At 51.4% G+C, this 18,385-nt stretch overlaps 1 protein-coding gene across 4 annotated transcripts in view; it reads right to left on the reverse strand.

The window, feature by feature from the left end:
- Nucleotides 1-16,541, reverse strand: part of svila (supervillin a) — a 31,757-nt gene extending 15,216 nt beyond the window's left edge. For 3 of the 4 annotated variants that reach the window (XM_067251294.1, XM_067251293.1, XM_067251292.1), the window contains exons 1-16: nt 16,466-16,541; nt 13,482-13,545; nt 13,230-13,321; nt 12,055-12,118; nt 11,811-11,962; nt 10,910-11,606; nt 7,221-8,090; nt 6,497-6,658; nt 5,868-5,902; nt 4,967-5,028; nt 4,731-4,867; nt 4,398-4,493; nt 3,484-3,757; nt 2,978-3,058; nt 1,588-2,089; nt 369-627 (exon numbers count right to left, since the gene is read on the reverse strand). In XM_067251294.1, coding sequence (XP_067107395.1) covers nt 369-627; nt 1,588-2,089; nt 2,978-3,058; nt 3,484-3,757; nt 4,398-4,493; nt 4,731-4,867; nt 4,967-5,028; nt 5,868-5,902; nt 6,497-6,658; nt 7,221-8,090; nt 10,910-11,606; nt 11,811-11,962; nt 12,055-12,118; nt 13,230-13,321; nt 13,482-13,545; nt 16,466-16,523 — 3,605 coding nt within the window. In that variant the 5' untranslated portion in view covers nt 16,524-16,541. The remainder of the gene's footprint in view (nt 1-368; nt 628-1,587; nt 2,090-2,977; nt 3,059-3,483; nt 3,758-4,397; nt 4,494-4,730; nt 4,868-4,966; nt 5,029-5,867; nt 5,903-6,496; nt 6,659-7,220; nt 8,091-10,909; nt 11,607-11,810; nt 11,963-12,054; nt 12,119-13,229; nt 13,322-13,481; nt 13,546-16,465) is intronic. The other variant, XM_067251295.1, reaches the window with a different exon arrangement.
- Between the last annotated feature and the right edge of the window lie 1,844 nt (nt 16,542-18,385).

The raw sequence follows: 18,385 nt of genomic DNA on the forward strand, positions 1-18,385 counted from the left end.
CAGTCTGTCTCCTGGGGTGCCCAGCCAGCCAGCACAGCAAGCTCAAAATAACCTCCCCAACTCATTCCTCTCTCTCTCTTTCTACACCTTTTCATCTATCTGGGTTCAGCAAACGTGTTCAAACCCTTCAGATTGTGTCACCTTCCAAACACAGTGTAGCACACACAGATGTATGTAAATGTAAATAGTTCCCAAGCAGGAGCATTCCAACACTACGTGACCAATTCAAACACTAAGCAACCCATTCTAACGGTACATTTTAACTTCAGACTGAGTGGGAACTCGGACACAGCCCGAAATCCACCCGCAAAGACACGGCAACGCATTTAGTTGCACAGTGAACCAGTGCAAACGTTTGAAACTCTCACCTCTCTTTGATGGACATCTGTCTGGCCGACATGGCTTCCGTCAGGTCGTCTCTTGTCTCTAGCTGGACCGGGCAGGGTTTGTGTTCGCTGCCGTCAGTGTGTGTGTCCGCACCCGGCTCCTCGGCGGGGGGGGGTGCAGACGAGCAGGGCTCCTGTGTGTGTGCGTGTGCAGCCCGGGGAACACTCCTGGAGCAGGACGACGCTGTGGCAGCCGCTGCTCTCGTCTGTGGTGACGACGCCAAACAGGGCTCTGGAAGCTCTGTGCAGGCACACACACACACAGAGAGAGAGAGAAAGGAGTTAGGACAGCCTCGGCACCATCAATAATCCACTGGTTGTGTTCGCACACATGCACATTCCATTCACTCGGTGAGTCCCTTTACTTCACACACACTGCGTCTCTCGCTCACTCACACGTCCATGCGTCATTCAGACAAGCACACACAAACTCCCACACCCACGCACCAACTCAGAAGTGCAAACACTTCCCGCTTCGCAAAAAAGTTGTAAACAGCTCGCAAGTGGCTCACACAAACTCTGCACAGTTGAAATCCCCCTCAGTCTTGTTAGCCTCGAGAACAATGAGAACAAATTCTCCTTACATTGTTACTCCAGGATCTCTGTCTCTTTCTGTGTGTGAGTGTGTGTGTGTGTGCCTCTGAGGCAGTTTAAACAACGCTAGCTCTATTCTCTACTAGCCACTCTATATCTGTCAGCCTTTCTCTCTCTTACTCTGTCATGACATTTCCTGTGAATGACTGGACCCTAGCATATGTTCAGACAAGTCTGTGTGTGAAAATGCTTCACAGACACAAAAGGAAACACTTGACACACAGAAATACATCCGTTCTGGTGCAAGATTATGACCTAATTAGCATAGAATTACGGCTACTGACGTTTTCAGTTGAGCAAGTGCTACAAATATCAGGCCATGGGGCCAGAAGTACGAGTCTGCTTTAATATGAGGACCTAAGACAGTTGATGTAATGTCATCTGTCAGATGAGCTGAGATGTTCACACAGTGCATGCTCTCAAGAAAGGGAGAGTGAAAAGGAGATGGAGAGAGACAGAGAGAGAGAGACAGAGAGAGAGAGACACAGAGAGAGACCGACAGAGACAGAGACAGAAAGGGGACAAGGAGAGAGATATAGATTGATGGAAAATGGGAAAAGTCTCCCAATTCCCCTGTTGTGCTCCAGCCACCAGAGCTCATCCTTACCCGCAATGATGCCTGTGGACATCTGGTCTTCTGGGTAGGGGAGTTCATGTGAGGATTGGCTCTCCCACATAGAGTCCCTCTGCTCATCCCACTTTCTCCCCTGGGGTTGGGGCGGGGGAGTTTGTTGTACTGCTCTGTCCGGAGAGGCCAGCTTCCTCTTCCCTCCCCCCAGACCAGCTTCCTCTCCCTGGGGAAACTCCAGCTCGTGCTGGGCCTGCTGCTGGTGCTGGTCCAGAGAGGCCTGAGAAGGCAGCTCTGGTCTCCAGCCTGCCCCGTCCATGGCCTGGGAAGGGAGGTGAGGGGTCTGGGTGGTGGGGTTGTGGGGACTCCGGGGGCCAGACCTCTCGTAGTACCCAGGGACGGGGGCCGCGGGGCTGGCCTCGTCGGGGACACTGGCCTGGGCCAGGTGGATGTCTCCGGCGTGTTCTGTGGAGAAGGTGCCTCCTGGTCTGAGCGTTGACAGTGAGGAGGAGGACAGCTTGGACGCAGCTCCGTGGTGCAACTGGATAGAAAGAGGAGTGAAAGAGGGATGCAGAGATGGGAGACAGACGGAATTACAGAGAGAGAGAGACAGAGAGAGAGAGAGAGTTAGGGGGAGGGAGAGGTCAGTATGGATGTTGAAAGCCTTTCCAAGCAGACAGGCAGACAATGTACAATTCAATCATGCTGACTCATCGCAACCTGACTCAACGCACTTCCTGGCTGTCATGCACTCCTCCCCCCCGACCCCCCCCCCCCCACCCTCCCAACACTCGATGCACCCTTCCCCTCACGCCCACACCCCCATCATCCAACCACAAACCACAATGCAACCAGCTGAAGCCAACTGACTCGGCAGAACCCGGGCCAAGTTCACCCACGCGTCACATTAAAGCCGACTCATGCTCCGATCACTCAGAGGAGCCCGCCACATCCATGACGTCACTCCAAACAGCCGTGCTTTCTCGAGTTCTAACAAAGGATGACGCTTTAAACTTGGCTGGTCTTGATCGCTTCAAGAAAAACGAGAGCGTCGATAAGCGGCCGTCGGATAACCTCGACAACACTGGGCCTTCAGACGAGGTCATGATTCTCCTTTTCGCTGTCCTCCTCTCCTCCGACACAGAGCGGCCTTTCATGCCCACGCACGGCTGACACGCCGGCGCCTGCCGCTCCATGCGCCCGTCCGCACAGTCGCCTCATTGACGCTGCGAATGAGGATGAGCTTGGCGTGAATCAGACTGCAAGTCAGCTTGGCCATGCACAGTACAACAGACCGGACATTCATATGGAGCCTATTTAAGATATCATGGGCTCAAAAGCTGACAAGCGCATAGCCACAGTTGCATCAGCCTCCATGGTCCGGCGAGTAGGCGAAGGGGAAACTGTGGAGCCGTCATGGCTGCCTTACTTGCGTGAGCGGGGCCTGTAGGAAGGCTTCTACCGGGCTGTCACTCAGCTCCTTCTCAGAGGGCTCTGTGGAGGATGACTCCTGGACCACAAACGTGCACACACTCACATTACGTGGTGACAGTCTGTGTGTCTGCGTCTTCGTAGCAGGCTGTGACTCAACCCCCTCCCCCCAACTAAAAGATGAGTTAAGACTGTAATGCTTCCAAAGCTGTGTGGGTGTCAAAACAACGTCATGATGCATAATGACATCTTTGTAAACAATGAGTGGAACTCTTCAACATCTCTAAGACATTTGACAAAACGTAAATCGCCTGGACAACAAACGAATAAACAGCATTAAAGAATTACGCACAAAAAAAAAAAAACACGACATAATCTACTCAAAGACCAAACAACTCACAACTTCATCACATTATTTGTTGCCCCATTCAATGACAAAGGAGCCTTTGTCCCGATAATAAGCATTAGCCTAGCCACCCAGACAGACATCTGGTTCAGCCCTACCTGCTCCATGTCTCCTAAGGTGATTGGCTGCGTCTGGTAGCGGGCGTTGGAGCGACGCTGGCGTGTGTCGGGCCGGGCGCGGGTGACCCGTGTGGCGGGCTGTGCCAGGCGGTTGAACAGGGCCATCTTCTGGGCAAGACTCAGGGTGGAGAGGTCAGGCTCCTCCTCTGGACTGGCCTCCTGGGAACGCTGCTGACTTTGCTGCTGCTGCAAGGCATCCTGGGATTGACGGGCTGCCCGGGCCGCCGCGCTCTGCTGCGATGACGCCTGCAGGCTGGGAGGAGGAATGACACCCCCACAGACAGAGATATATATAGAGATATATAGAGAGAGATAAAGAGTGAGAGAGATGGGGATGGAGGACAAGAGCTCGTCAACATAGGATCTGCTGCAACAGAGAGACAGTGTGTGTGTTAGTGTGTGTAGGTATGCATGTGCACAAGTAGAACACATCACATACCCCACTTACATCGGATAGATGACCAAATAAAAAACATAAACGTATTCTGAAATGGTAGGAACACAGCATGCGGAGTGATCTATGCCCAAACAGACATCCAAAAAGTGAGGGATGAAAACATTCACAGGGAGGAGGAATGTGCTGGAGAATCAAAAAGATCTCGAAATTTCCTTAGACACACACAAGATGGCGCCAAACATCCAAAGCCCACAGCCTCGTGAGGGTCCAAAAGACGGAGTTAGGATTTCAAACGTGTTAATATCACAGAAAACCCACCAAACTATCAACGTTTGTATGATGCTGCTTTTCAACATTTGATTAATCATTAGGGGATTTGTACCAACTACTCCATCAAGCATTCTGAGTGAATGTGTTAGTTACTGGAGGAGGAGGGTGGTGGCATCTACGACCCCCCCCCCCCCACTTTACCCATGCACACGAGCGTGCCGTGTACCTGTCGGGTGCCAGGGTGGAGCCTACTAGGGAGGGGCCGGGGACCCGAGCTACAGCACTGTGTACAGTCACCTCATGGGGGGAGGGGGTGGGCACACTAACAACCCCGTCAAAGGACAGTCACACACAGACAGGTGGGAGAGGGAGAGAGAGAGAAATAAAGAGTGACGAGAACAATGGAGAGATATTAAAAAGTGCCCTCGAGAGGCAAATGAAACCATGTGACAGCGTGAGGTTCACTGTGGCTATCATGAAAGCATTCAATCGATACAAAAAAGTAGCGAGCCAAGTGAAATACTGTGCGTGTGTGTGTGCGTGTGTTGGGAGCACTCACGTGGCAGCGATGACCACCTCCTCGGTCGTGACGGGCTGGGTGCGGGAGCGATCCTGGCCTCTCCTCAGACGCCTGTCCACCGCCGCGTTCCGCGACCGGAGCTTCGGGGCGCCGCCATCGATGCTCTTCTCCAACTCCTGCATGGTGGGGGGGGGGGGGGGGCAAACACTTTAACCCAGGTGTGGTTGGACGGGAGGTAAAAGGTTATGGAAAACACAGGGAGGTATCGTACGTACCCTGAAGAGAGAGCGCTTGGCTGCCACACTCAGTTTGGATCGCTCATCTAGCTTCTCTTCATCTGTAGAGAGAAGGCGAGAGCGAGAGAGACAGACAGACAGACAGAGAGAGAGAGGGCGAGAGACAGATTGATTTCAGAAGGGATATTTTCCCTCCGCAACACAGTGCTGTAGTCAAGTTGCGAACAAGGAGATTCTGGCACAAGATTAAAAAAAAAAAATTGCCACTTGAAATTGTAAAACAGGTAACTTATACCACTACATAAGTACTAACAAGGCTGTTAGAAGATTTTAACTGCACTATTTATCGTTAAAATAACCCTCATTCTGAGTTCTAGAAACCAGGAAGCTTGACAGCGTATTCCTGGATAATGTCCCAGGGGAAGGAGATGGCGACAGGACCTGGAGCAATATAATCACATGACCTTGACACAACCATTCCCTTTGAATAAAGCTCCTCTTCCCTGTCATCTCACTCCCACTCACGTCTCCCTCTTATAATCCTCCTCTCCACCCACCTCCCTCCCTCCCTCCGGTGTCTGTTCATAGAAACCAGATGGAACAAAGCTCACTGAGGAGAACTGCTCTGTAATGCTACTGTGAGCACCAATAATGATGCCGTAAAAACCAGCACATCAAATGCTGCTCTCTCTCTTTGAAAGTCATACCTTTAAACAAAGAGCCTTGCGTCATTCTTAGGATTCGGTCATGTCTGTTGTTGTGACGCAATGTTTTTTCCTCCAAAGTTTTTATTTGGATTTTTACAACATTGTTTATAAATCTGTTCCTTTGCCACGCTAAGGATTCATTGTCTGGTTGTGGCTTTTCCAAGTTTGATAATCCTTCGCTTTCACTGTCATTGGAGTGCGCGTAAAACAATAAATGATTCAAATAAACGTACCTTCTGTACTGTTCAGCTCAGAACTCACGCAAGACCTTCAGGACGAGGAGCAAAAGTGGAGAGAAAAAGAAATCATCAACACTGACTAACACTTTCACAACTTGCATATCAACTCCATGAGCATGTTGAGAAAATCTATGAAGTAGAACTGATGGTGAGATGGTTAGCTAGATCCACAAAACTGATGGAGAGAGAGAGAGAAAGAGAGAGAGAGCTTGCCGTGAAGCTGAAACATGAAGGCTTGTGCACTAAAGGGAGAGTCAAAAGTGTGGAGGAGGTTCCTAATCTGAAGAATTAGGGTAGAGGAGTGTGCAGGGCCAGTAGTCCGGGCGCTGGACCCCATCAACATTAGGCCATTCTTCTCCTGCAAATCTGGTCACATGGTGGGAGTACGTATGTGTGTGCGTGTATGTCTCAATCAGGTTTTAATATTGATGTGACTCCTCTGTCCAAGGCACATGGCTTCCGCTCACAGGACTGGACAGAGGCCAACTTTGTATGGATCCACACAACGTTTTTCCCCCGAACTGTGACCTTGTGACATTTTTCACCGGCTCTGTGTGAATATGAGAACCTGTGTATGTGATCACATTCTTACAGACACCCCGGTGTGGGACTCATGCCAGTACCTATGGGTTTCCTGGCGCTCAGCGTAGGTGATGGGCTGGCTCCTAAACCTGTCTGAGGTCTTTCTATTGTCCCCAGGGTGGATGTACTGACGAGGCCTGCGACCCCGGTCCCTCTCGCCCCTCCAGGGGGCCTCACAGCCCACCCACTCTCTCTCCACCTCTCTGCAGCCCCACCGCAGGGGGGCGGGGGGGGACACAGAGGCACCCCGAGGAGAGGTGGGGGAAGAGGGACAGGGGAGAGAGAAGAGGAAAATGGCAAGGTGAGAAAGGCGGAGGAGCGAAAGGTGGAACTGTATGACACATGCTTTTGATTCCTTTGGGTTAGTCCGTGGCAAACCAAGCTCTGGATTTGAGAAGAGGCGACAGGCAAATATATGATCCTATGAACTGTAAGCTGCTGGTTAGAGAAAAACTTCTCTGTGGATAGGAGGGTTTGGATACTCATGGACACAGACAAGCAAACATACAGAGCCCCAACAGCCAAGCAAACGAACAGTATCTGACACAGCACGGCAGAGTGAGCCAGGTTAACGGGTGAGTGTTTCTACGCGTTAGAAACCATGCATGAGAACATTCCCAATGATAATGGTTAGGTATCATGGCGTAAGGGCGACGTTAGGGCAGAGCACCGGTGTTAATGGGACTACCAGCAATGCCAGCTGGAGGGCAACAGCGGGCAGTGCCGGTTTGGAGAAAATGCACGGCAGCGTACTGTACCACCTACAGGTCTGGCTTGCAGGTGGACACGGTGGCGGGGGCAGCGCTGGAGGTGGCGCTCTCCAGGTAGGAGTGGCGTAGCTGGGCCACGGAGATCCTGGCATCCTGGGGGGCGTCCCTGTCAACCAGCCCCTCCTCTCTGGCCCCAGGTGGGACCGGCTGCCTCTGGGAGGACCCCCGGGGGACGGAGATGTCCGACATGGAGCGACTGAGGGCTTTGCTGGGGAGGTCTGAGGAAGCGGAGCTCCCTCTGGGGTGGATGTGGGTGGGTGCGGGGCTTTTGTGGATGTAGATGGCTTTGTGGTGCTCCACCCTCTGAGGGCCCTCCCTGGTTCTGGCCTCCACCGCCTGCAGGCGCGAGACATGCTCCGTGGGTCTGGGCGGCTCCGAGTCTTCCTCCACTCCCCGCCGAGCTCTGGATCTCCCTCTGGGCCCCGCGGCTTCCATCCCCGGTCCCAGGCTGCGGCCCCTGGGCCCGGCTGCCTCGTCCTCCGCCCTGCCACGCCGAGGGTCGTCGGTGCTCCTCTCCCTGCGGCGGATCTCAGAGGGCAGGACGGCTTTCCTGCTCTTCAGGAGCTCCTCCGCCTTCCCCTCTTCTTCGCCCTGGTCGGCTTTCTCGGTGTCCCCCTCCGCCTCCTCTCCTTCCCTGGACTGCTGCTCCTGCAAGGCCCTGGGGCCTGTGGCCATGGACAGGTAGCTACCCCCCTCCGGCCCCTCGCCAGGCCCACGCCGGATGACCTGGGCCTGGGGCGCTGTGGGTCGTGTGGAAGTCTGTGGGTGGGGGAGTCTCCGGTAGACGGGGGCCTCGGGTACAATCCCCCGTTCTGGGCTCCTCTTTTGGCCTTCCTCCCTGACAAGACGTTCCCTAACTCGGATTCTTTAAGGAAAGAGAGAAGGGTTAGCAGAAAGGCGGAGAAAGAGAGAAGGAAAAGCCGAGAGAGCGAGAGAGAGAAAAGCAAGTGTAAGAAAGGGAGAGAGAGAGACCCCCCCTTGCTCATGTGTCATCACACAACACCTGTGAGAAAATAAATGGTTTTCATGATTCAGCCGTCTCTTAATAACAAGGGCAGAAAGTGTTACGCAAACAAACACACAGGGGAACATGTCTGCATGAAGTCAGGTGGCATGATCGATGAGAGTGGAGAACCAACAACATGGTAGCCTTCAAGCTACTAAGTGTTAGCAACGCCAGCATTAGCTCAACTGATAAGAAGGATGTGAGTGAGAAGGACATCCTACAAGCTAGGCTGCTTTAGACCACCGTGATGTTGACCAGAACTTCTCCCAGCTTCTCTCAACAGTCCAACTGAGTAGAATTTGATTAGGAGAAGCTGTCGACAGTACCTCAGTGGAAAAAAGTGCATGTCAAGCATAATTCATTCTCTTAAATTCATGTTTCTCTGTGTTTGTGGAGGCCCTAAGGGAGGCTACTATCTGCAGAGTCATCGCTGAGAGTGAGAGAGCGATGAGTGCAAGAGAAAGAGATATAGAGGGAGAAAAAGAGGAAACAGCCTGGACTGAAAACTTTTCTCTCACGGCCCCCTGCCCACTCCTCCAAGTCAGCAGGGGAGACGAGGGAGAGAGAGAGATGAAGCGAGGGAATCGGACGAGGGCTGGAGATAGATAAAGTGTGCTGCAGAGGAAATGCCAAGCATTATAGCATAGTAATTGAGATAAAAAGCCATGGGACAACATTGAATTTGTAACGTGGAGGGTATGGGTCTAGACATCATAGTAACAGGCAACTGTGGGCCATAAGAGCTGTTTAAGCTTCTCCTGGACAAGTTTGCATAAAAAAAAAGTATGTTTAAATGGACTAAAAATATATTATTAGTAAAAATGGAGATTAAAAAGCATCATTAATGCTTTCCTTGTGGGTTTACACACAAGTGAAATGGGACACACCATCACTCAGGAATGAGGAGGGGAGGTTTGGGAGGTGAGTTACTGTGGCATGAGGGGAAGATGTTACGCGTATTGGGTTTGAGGGGAAGCGGGCCTTGGGAGGGGGGTACCTGGAGGGCCAGTTGATAAGGGAGTGGGTGTCGCCCTCAGAGTCGGTCTGGAGGAACCAATCGGTAGTTGGTTTGACCTCCGGGCTGCACGGGAGTGGGGGAGGAAACGTGGGGGAGAAGAGTGGTGAGTGGGCCAGCTCACGGCACCCTCACTTGTAGCTCACACACACACAATCACAGGCACACACCACTGACTTTACGTTCAGCATGACCAGGAGTATCATACGTGCTTGTTAAAACAGGCCTACTTCAACGGCTATACTATAACCATAGAAATGATGGAGTCGCCAGGAATATGGAAAGGCACAAAAATGTACAAAATAAACCCCCCTGTAGTAGCCTACAATGCAGATGAAACATGGGAGGGTATTGAGCATGTGCTGTACCGACAGTAGCCTACTCTTGTGCAACACACAGTTCTGAGATGAAACCAAGATGGAGTTGTGTGCTGTTGTGCTGCGGAGAGCTTTATCTCTCCAAGCACACATCCAGAGGAGGACCATCTCCCGTTAGCAGATGGTAGCAACAGGTGAGTCATCGTGCCTCTATTGGCTTGAACAAAGGCCAACGAACCAGGGAGGTCCTATTAGGGTTTCCTTCAGGCCTGAGATCCTCACACAAAGGGAAGTAGCAGTATAAAGGTATCTCTCTCTCTCTATCACTCACTCTCTCTCTTTCTCTCTCTCTCTGCAGTGGAGAGAAATGAAAAGGGGAGTGAGAGAGCAAAATGGGTTGAAGGCTGTGCAGGTGAGATAGAGGAGGGGCATTACAATAGAAAAGGCCAGAGAAAAACTGAGCATAAGAGGGAGTGAGTGAAAAACGATAGGTGTGGGTGTGCAAAGAATGAGGGAAAATAATGGGTGTGAGAGAGAATGACGAAAAAAGTGAGAGAAAGAGGATTATCTACAGACACAGCCTTGCCTGTTGTTTTGACCTGATCATGCCCAGCTGTACCCTAGCACTGTGTGTGTGTTTGGGTGTGTGTGTGTGTGTGTAGTGATAGTTCTGACCCTGGAGTCACACAGAGCGCGCTTTAACACAACACGTTCCCAATGCCAAGTTTTGAAACCCGAGAGAGAGAGAAGAAAAAAAGAAAGGAAGGGAGAGAGAGACAGAGGGCTGCATGGTGGGACATGCAGCAAGAGCATGTGTCCTCAACTTTTGCCCCTGTGTGAGTCAACATTTTAGCAGGCTAGCGCAGTAGGCTAGCCCAGACTGGAGCTGTTGAACCAGGACTAGAGGGATTGGACCGTGCTTTTTTCTCTGTGGTGCTGAGTGAACTCAAGGTCAAAACCCAAACAGCAACATTTCACATTTCACTCGCCTGGTAAGAGTCTCCCAACAAAACGCTCTGCATAAAAGAGCGTTTTTTTTTTTGTAAACATTTCCTCAAACACATTGCTACAAGTCCTATCCTACTGTAGGCCGCATAAACACATGTAGCGTGGAAAGCGAATGTACACGGACATCTGTCCCAGTGTAAGCCCCAGATACGTCCAGCTGTGTGACTTGGTCACACTCCTGGAATGACGCCCTCAGTCCACCAGGCTCGGGCTTCCAGTGGGAAACAATAGAACTGCTGCCAAAAGGATAACCTTGATGAGGGGAGAGAGGGAGGGAGAAGGGGAGAGACAAAGAAAGAGATTGTGTGTGTGTGTGTGTATACCCTGTGTCTGCTTACCCGTGTCTGCTGAGGATGTTGTGGGCCTGCTGTTCAATGAACAGATCCCCGGGCGACGTGCCCTGCCTGGGCGAGGGGAGGGACGGCCGCCGGCCCGTCTTTGGCGAGCTGGGCGGCATCCCCGCCACGGCCTGGTCCCTGGGGGGCAGCCGGGCGACGGAGGAAGACGAGGACGTGGAGGTCACATCCATGTAGGAGCAGGAGGAGGGAGGAGGCTCCGCGGTCCTCTCCTGAGCCCTGCGCTGGTTCTCCAGGTTCATGGCCCTCTCCCTCTCGGAGAGGGAGTTCAGGCGGGGGCGCCCCGGCTCGGGGTCGGTGCGGGGGGCCGTGCGGGCCGCTCTGGGGCCGTCCTCGGCCTCTCCGTGCGCGTGTCTCTCGGGGACGTCGGAAGCCTTGTTCCCACGAGCGTTGGCCTGGCGCGTGCCGGAGGAGGAGGAGTTATCCTTGGGCTCGGCGGGCTCCGTGTCCAGGGAGATACCGTAGCGTTCGGCCAGCTGGCGGCGGCGCTCCGCCTTGTAGCGGGCGATGCGCTCCGCCTTGGACTCCGCCTCCAGGGCGCTGTCGGTGGAGCTGTAGGCGGGCTCCGTGCTGACCGCAGGCTGTGGGTCGGGGCGGTGGCGCGTCCTGGGCTGGTGGTCAGACGGAGGGAGCTCCATGCCGTCCGGGCCATCCTCACGGCTGTACCGCTGGACGGTGACTAGGGGTGCGTGGAGGGGGGGGGAGAAATACAGTTTGATTATTTCCAATGAAAATGATAACTTGCCATCATTTGTGTCTCTATATGTGTTTTATTCTGCTTGTTGCAGATCCAGTTCCGGTGTTAAACCAGCATGTTTGTGTATGTCCTCTTTACGCAGGTTTGCATGTATGTGTTTAAAGGTGTGTGTATTGGGGGGCTCACCAGCGCGGGGCTCACAGAGGTCGGAGGCGCGTGTGTAGCGAGGGGTGTCTTCCTCCAGCAGGCGGTGGGTCAGCAGGCCCCCGCAGCTGGGCAGCAGGGCGGGCTGAACCTCCCCCTCGATCCCCTCCAGACGCCGAGCGATACGCTCCTTCCTACAACACGCACACGCCAGCGTCAACCCCTTGGATCCCCATTTTTTATCATCAAACTGTTCGGCCCGTTTCTTATTAGCCGACGCACGCACCTGTTCATTTCCCAGTCACTTGAGCTTGTGCTGATACCTTCAAAGCGCTTCCTCAATTCTGAAACTGGTGAGGGAGGGTAGAGAGAGAGCGAGAGAGAGAGAGAGCGAGAGAGAGAGAGCGAGAGAGAGAGAGCGAGAGAGAGAGAGCGAGAGAGAGACAGATAGATTAATGAACCGGCACATTCAGAAGGACGTAGGGAAACACAACATGGGATGTATTTGTCTCCGTCCGTGTGATGTGGTGACTGTTGCCTGGTTTGTCATGGCTACTGGAGATACCTCTTGGTGAGGCTGGGATGGGGCTGTCTGTCCTTCACAACACAGTGGCACATAGCGGAGACGTTTAGCAAGCGAGCTACAAACTCGGCACCTTCTACATAATGAATGGCCCAGAGGGGCTTTCACTGAAAATACAGGATGATATTATCTGTCTATGGTTTAGCGGTCAACCATTAAAGTGTTTCCAGTGCGGACCAATCTAAATGAGAACGGTCAGCGTTGTGGTGTCAGAGCCAACTGGATGTCAGAATCCACAGAGAAGTGCAAACACAGAACTCTGGAGTGCAAACTGGGAGGAACAGAAACTGCATTAACAAGCTGCTAAAGACGGGGGTATGGTTGGGTGGACTGATTAGATTGAAACAAATGTGTCCCTTAAAGAGTCCATCAGTGGGGTTGAAGGGAGGCCAGGCACCGCAGGGGGAGTAGGGAGGGTCAGGTCAGAACCTGTTGCTATGCAGAGAAGGGAATTTGGCTGAACAACACTGAGACTTCTAATAACAGGGTATTTTGAGTTTCCTCAGTCTGATCCATTCATGGTACATGAGAGCAGTGATCCCTATAGGATCTACTTTTTGTGGGTTGATGGATTTCACTTAGGCTGACATGTCACTGACCTTCAAACAGGTGGTGCCCCCCACGGCTCAAGACACACGCACACACACACACTCGCACACAACAGTAAAACCTAAGCTTGCATCACCAGTGCCTTACAAGCTTCCCATCTGCTTCCCAGGACGAAAGTAGTGTTCAGAAACATTTAACTGTCCAAGACAACAATAGACCATCCCTCACCACCCATCCTGCCCCCCCTTCCTCTCCTTCACAGGTCCTAGAAACGTCAACAGAGTCATGTGCACATCAAAATGCGACACAGACTGACAAACCTGACTCACCTTTGGGAAGATTTACCAAGACACTGACATCTATATCTTTGGTGTTCTTGGCAGGGTCGTCTTTTTCATCAAACGACAACTCTTTCTGGAAGCTGTGAGGGTGGGGACACATGCCGGTACAAATATGAAGATTGTTCAGTCCCTCTATTATTAAGGTAGGAACAGTATCACACAACTGGAAAAAAAATATTACACAAATCTTTGGCTCGTGTAACGTCTAAAGCATCTTGTAAATCTTTGATCCAACTCTACCTTAGTGCTCTGTTCTGTAACAGTCTGGACTTGCCGAGTTTAATGGGTGTCTCACCCCCGAGTCCTGGAATAGGAAGGAGAGACAGAAATAAATAAATTAAAGAAAGACAGAGTGAGTGACAGTGAGTGAGGGAGAGAGAGAGAAGCGAACAATATTTTGTACCATAACCAGGACCATAAAGTTCATCCAGATAACTGAAACCGAAGGAGACCGGACGTTTTGAATGGCCCACATTTATTTGCAATTTGAAACAAGCAAACAAACACGGAAGCCAGAACTGGACAGAGGCCTGTGAAAACCCATATAGAGGTCATTGAGGAAATATAACCAGGAAGACTGGTCTAAGTCCCACAGAAAATGAAAAGTAAAACAAGTACGAAAAGAAAGACTCGATGAAAAAAAAAAAAAAAGTGTTCTTGTTTAGACAGATGGCACTTTAGAGTCCGATCACACGCCAAGGTTGTCTGTGCTGGATCGCTGACACTGAGGCCAGTCACTGTCAGCCTGCACCCCCCCCCCCCCACACACACACACACACCTCTACTACAGCTGAATGCAGAGTCATACACTGATTCAGGGAAAAGACAGTACGTTCAGTCTCCTAGGTGACTGGACCTTTTTCAGCCGACCAATCCAATGTCATATTGTATTCATTAGAGAACTAAATTGTTAGCAGCAGCGCATATTTTAGCTGTTGTGACATAGGCCACAAGTAAACATCAGTAAATCTCTGAATTACAGGACGGGTTTTGTTGTTGCAGATCTCCCATTGCGATTGGATTTCATACACAAAACAATAGCTGTTATTATCTTTTAATGATCAGAGTCTGTACTTGTTATTTCAATTATTACAATTTTGTGGGTAAACAAACCCGAGACAGTGAAGCAGACGATGACCATGCTCTAGGGTTGACACACCCTCATGACTGCACCAGCAGAGGTGTAAAGAAGCCCTTTAATAACGTGCCGAAAGGGCTTTGCAGGGAAACGGACCCAGGACCACAAACATGTGGCTGGGCTCGGGCCCCCGCCTGGAGGGAGCAGGGAACTCTGCAACAGACACATGTGGTTCCACTTGTTGCAAAGACCATCCCCTTCTCAAGTTCACCTCAGGGGCACATGACACACCACTTTCTCCATCCCCCCGCCCCAAAACCCAACACCAACTGCTTGGACATTTCAGAGCTGTTAGTACTTATTAGGGATGTTTGGATTGATGTTTCCAATCCCGGCTGACCCCACCTACCTCCCCCCACACTTCAGCAAAATATTTTAGGGCAAAAAGGAAGGCTTATTTGGAGTAAAGGCCCTGCACATGGATCTCTTTTGGTCATAACGCCTGTTATTTCAGCTGGGAAGAATGACTGGCAAAAACATGACTCATGCTGGAGAGGCCTTGTGTTATTGCGGTCAGCGTGCCAGCTGATAGAATAACATCACTCTAGAAATGATTAGGAAAGTGATAACATGACATACTTCTACACGAATCCATTCCTTCTCGATGAGGAGATAAAAATACTATTTTTCAAATTGGGCTAACACTGCAAATAGACATGACAACATCACCGCGACTGAAAAAGACGCAACTCCTGTTCTGAGGTACAGTCAAGTTTTTCAGTTGACAGAACAGGTCGAGGCACATCGCCGAAAACCAGTTCCCCCAGGTGGTGATCCAGACATCATATTTACTCATATCCTCAGACGGGACCGTTTCTCAAGGCTGGGAGTCTCAGGGAAAACTCTGGCACAATGATCCCAGATGCCTCCTCTAGCCTTGGACTACGCTGCCTGTGACCCCATGCAGACACAGGAGGATACATCCTGGCGCAGGAAGAAAGGGTTTGTAGCACACGCGTGTTGGTTTGGGTGGTGAGGGTGAGGAAACTAATTCAGGCCTGAGGTCAGACAGTTGAATGGCATTCAATATTCGAGAGAGACTTGTATTCTGGACTAAATTGGGGGAATCATAGTTGGTGAACACGCACACACACACACACACACTCCACAGAGTGGGGTTAGTTCAGATAGCATATGTTCCAAGTCAAAATTTGGATTATCTGCCCCACCCCACACACACACACACACACGCACACATCCCAGAAAAACACAGTGCTCAGAACGACACTACACTAAGCCCATTATCCCATGTCCTTAAGCTAATGCCAATGACAATCGAATGAACCTCGACATTAGCACCTTCCTCCATCTATGGTTCCATTAAGGCTTTATGGTTGGTCTGGCAGTTAGCTATGCCTGTTTGACTCAGAATGATAACCTAAACCTCTCAAAAAACCTTGTTCTGCTCTACTGTCTCCCCCTCCCCTCCCCTCCCCCCCCCCCCCCCCCCCCCCCCCCCACACACACACACACACACACACACACAGGCTGGGAACTCATACTGGGAATGGGGACCAATAACACTAACACCTGTTGTGGATTTTCCAGGCGGCCTAAGCGCTCAGAGCCAGGCCCTCAACACTCACTCCACACTCTGGAAACATTACTGACAATGGTGAGAGTGAGAACCACACACATATTCAGTGTAGATTCCCCTGCAGTAGAGCCCACCGAGAGACAGTGCACACAGAAAGTCAAACTTCAGAGTCAATCACACACACATTCTCACAAACAAAAAACACGCACACACAGGAAGCCCTTTTCAGTATGTATCGCCTCTCACAAAATGAGCCACACAACTAAGATGCTAGTACAAAAAAGAAAAGAAATGATCAAATCACAGGCATCCTGCCCAACTCCCTCCCTCTGTACTAGCGAGACCGAGCGCAGCCCAGAAATAGCACCCCGTCCTGCAGCACGCAGCCCCTTATCTCAGCTCCGTGTCCTTGGAGGCTGCAGCCGTAGTACAAGGACAGATGAAAACGGGGGCAGATGAGAGAGAGAAAGCCAGAGGGACCGAGAGAAAGAGAGAGAGCGCGAGTCTGCAGGGCGCAGATGCGGCACTCCTCCCCTGCCTCCCTCTTACCTTGGCCGCAGAACTTGACATGGCTCAGGTAGTTGGAGATCCACGGGTTCCGATACATTTTGCCGGTCCAAGAGGGGTGAGAGGTAAAGAGCGGGACAGATAGAGAAATAGAAAAAGGTAAGGGACAAAGTGGAGAGACAGTGAGCAAGAAAGAGAAAGAGATAAAGGTATAAGGTAGTCCGCCACAGGCAGGCAAGCTGACTGCAAGGTGATGCAGGCACACACGCAGTCATTCAGTTGCCCCGGGACAGGCTACACTCAGAAGTGGGGAGAGAAAGAGGAGGGAGGGAGGGAGAGAGTCAGGCTGCATCAGAGAGAGAGAGAGAGGGAGAAGAGGAGAGAGAAAGAAGTGGAGAGGGAGGGAGCTGCTCCTCGTACGACCTGCTGCAGCAGTTGTTGCGTGCGTCTCTCTCTCAGCAGAATAGAAACAGCGAGTCGTGCGTGGATGGAGCTCAGCCTCTCCACACACCTCCTTCAGCTCCAGGGCTAACGGCTAACCGCTAACTACTACTAGGCTAAAAGGGTAAAAACCAGCTCAGCAACAGCTAATCAGCTTACAGTCAAGACATTAGCCCCATGGCTAAGCTAACAGATTGGACTGTCCCGCAGAGACAGAAGGAGGGGAATGGGTGGGGATTGAGAGAGATAAAAGAGACAGGAAGGGAGAGAGAAGGAGAGAGAGAAGGAGAGAGACAGAGAGGAAATTCCATGTGCGCACTATTCCCTTGGCCCAGTGACAGGAGTAGGACGCCAGAGAGGTGTAGTCAGAGAGAGGGGAAGGGAAGGAAGGAATGAGAGAAAGGAAACGAAAGACCAAATTACTGTCTCAGATGGATGAGAAATTCCACTCATTTCTCAGTGGTGAGTGAGAGAGAGAAAGAGACACAAAATATGAGAGAGGGAGAAAGAGACAAAATATGAGAGAGAGAGAGAGAGAGAGAGATAGAGAGAGAGAGGGAGAAATCAGCTGTGCTGCGTTGCCATGAGAGTCGGTGAGTAATCGTATCATTATGCTAAATGCTTTAGCCATCGCCGGGGCAGCCAAAAAGAAGTGCTTTGGGGAGGAAAAAAGACAAAGATTTATGGACAAGCTCAGAGTTCCTCTCTCTTTGACACAGTCAGGAAGACTGCAGTGTGTGACTGTGTTTTTTTACACCTCCACTTCTCACACAAATGCACCCCATGGGATGGACTGGATGACTGGAGTTGGAAATTCTCAACCAATGAATGATTAGAATGACAATGTGCTCTTTTAGCCCTTTGATTGGAGACAACCCAATTTTGAGCCCAACAGAAACCTCAATACACCAGCATTGCATGGGTTTTGTGTACCGGTATGTGTTTCTACAGCATGTGTGCATCTACAGTGCGCGTGTGTGCATTTAGAGCATGTCTAAGCATCTAAAGCACAAAGGTTGGTGTTTAGAGTGTGTGTGTGTGTGTGTGCTCCTTGAGTGTGTGTGAGGGATTCTGCAGCATGTGTGTGAGGAGAGGACGTGGCCAGACAGGTAGGTGTATTTATTACAGCTGGCAGGTTTGGACGCCTCTCCGAGATGAGCTCATCAGGCTACACACACAAAACCTGACTGTGAACAGGCCACATGCCCACGACCAAATCCTGAAACGTAATCCCGCTCACACTGCCCCTAGTGGCTGACAGGATTCACGCTGAAGCTTTCTCCCCCCCTCCCCCCCCTCCCCCTCCATGCCAGACCTTTACTGTGCTGTTCTCTTCCCACACACACACACACACACTTAACATTCATCCCAGAGTCTCCATAGGGACTGAGGAGGTGAGGACTGGGGTCTGTCACCGCAGCCGTGCGGCGTTGAGAGACAGAGTGCTAAGGGCGGGGGGTGTGTGGGGGGGGGGAAGACTGTCTGCTGCTGGGTTCAGTACTACAAGTCCAAGACACACAG

The sequence above is a fragment of the Osmerus mordax genome, chromosome 15, assembly GCF_038355195.1.
Source record: "Osmerus mordax isolate fOsmMor3 chromosome 15, fOsmMor3.pri, whole genome shotgun sequence".
Classification (NCBI taxonomy): Eukaryota; Metazoa; Chordata; class Actinopteri; order Osmeriformes; family Osmeridae; genus Osmerus; species Osmerus mordax.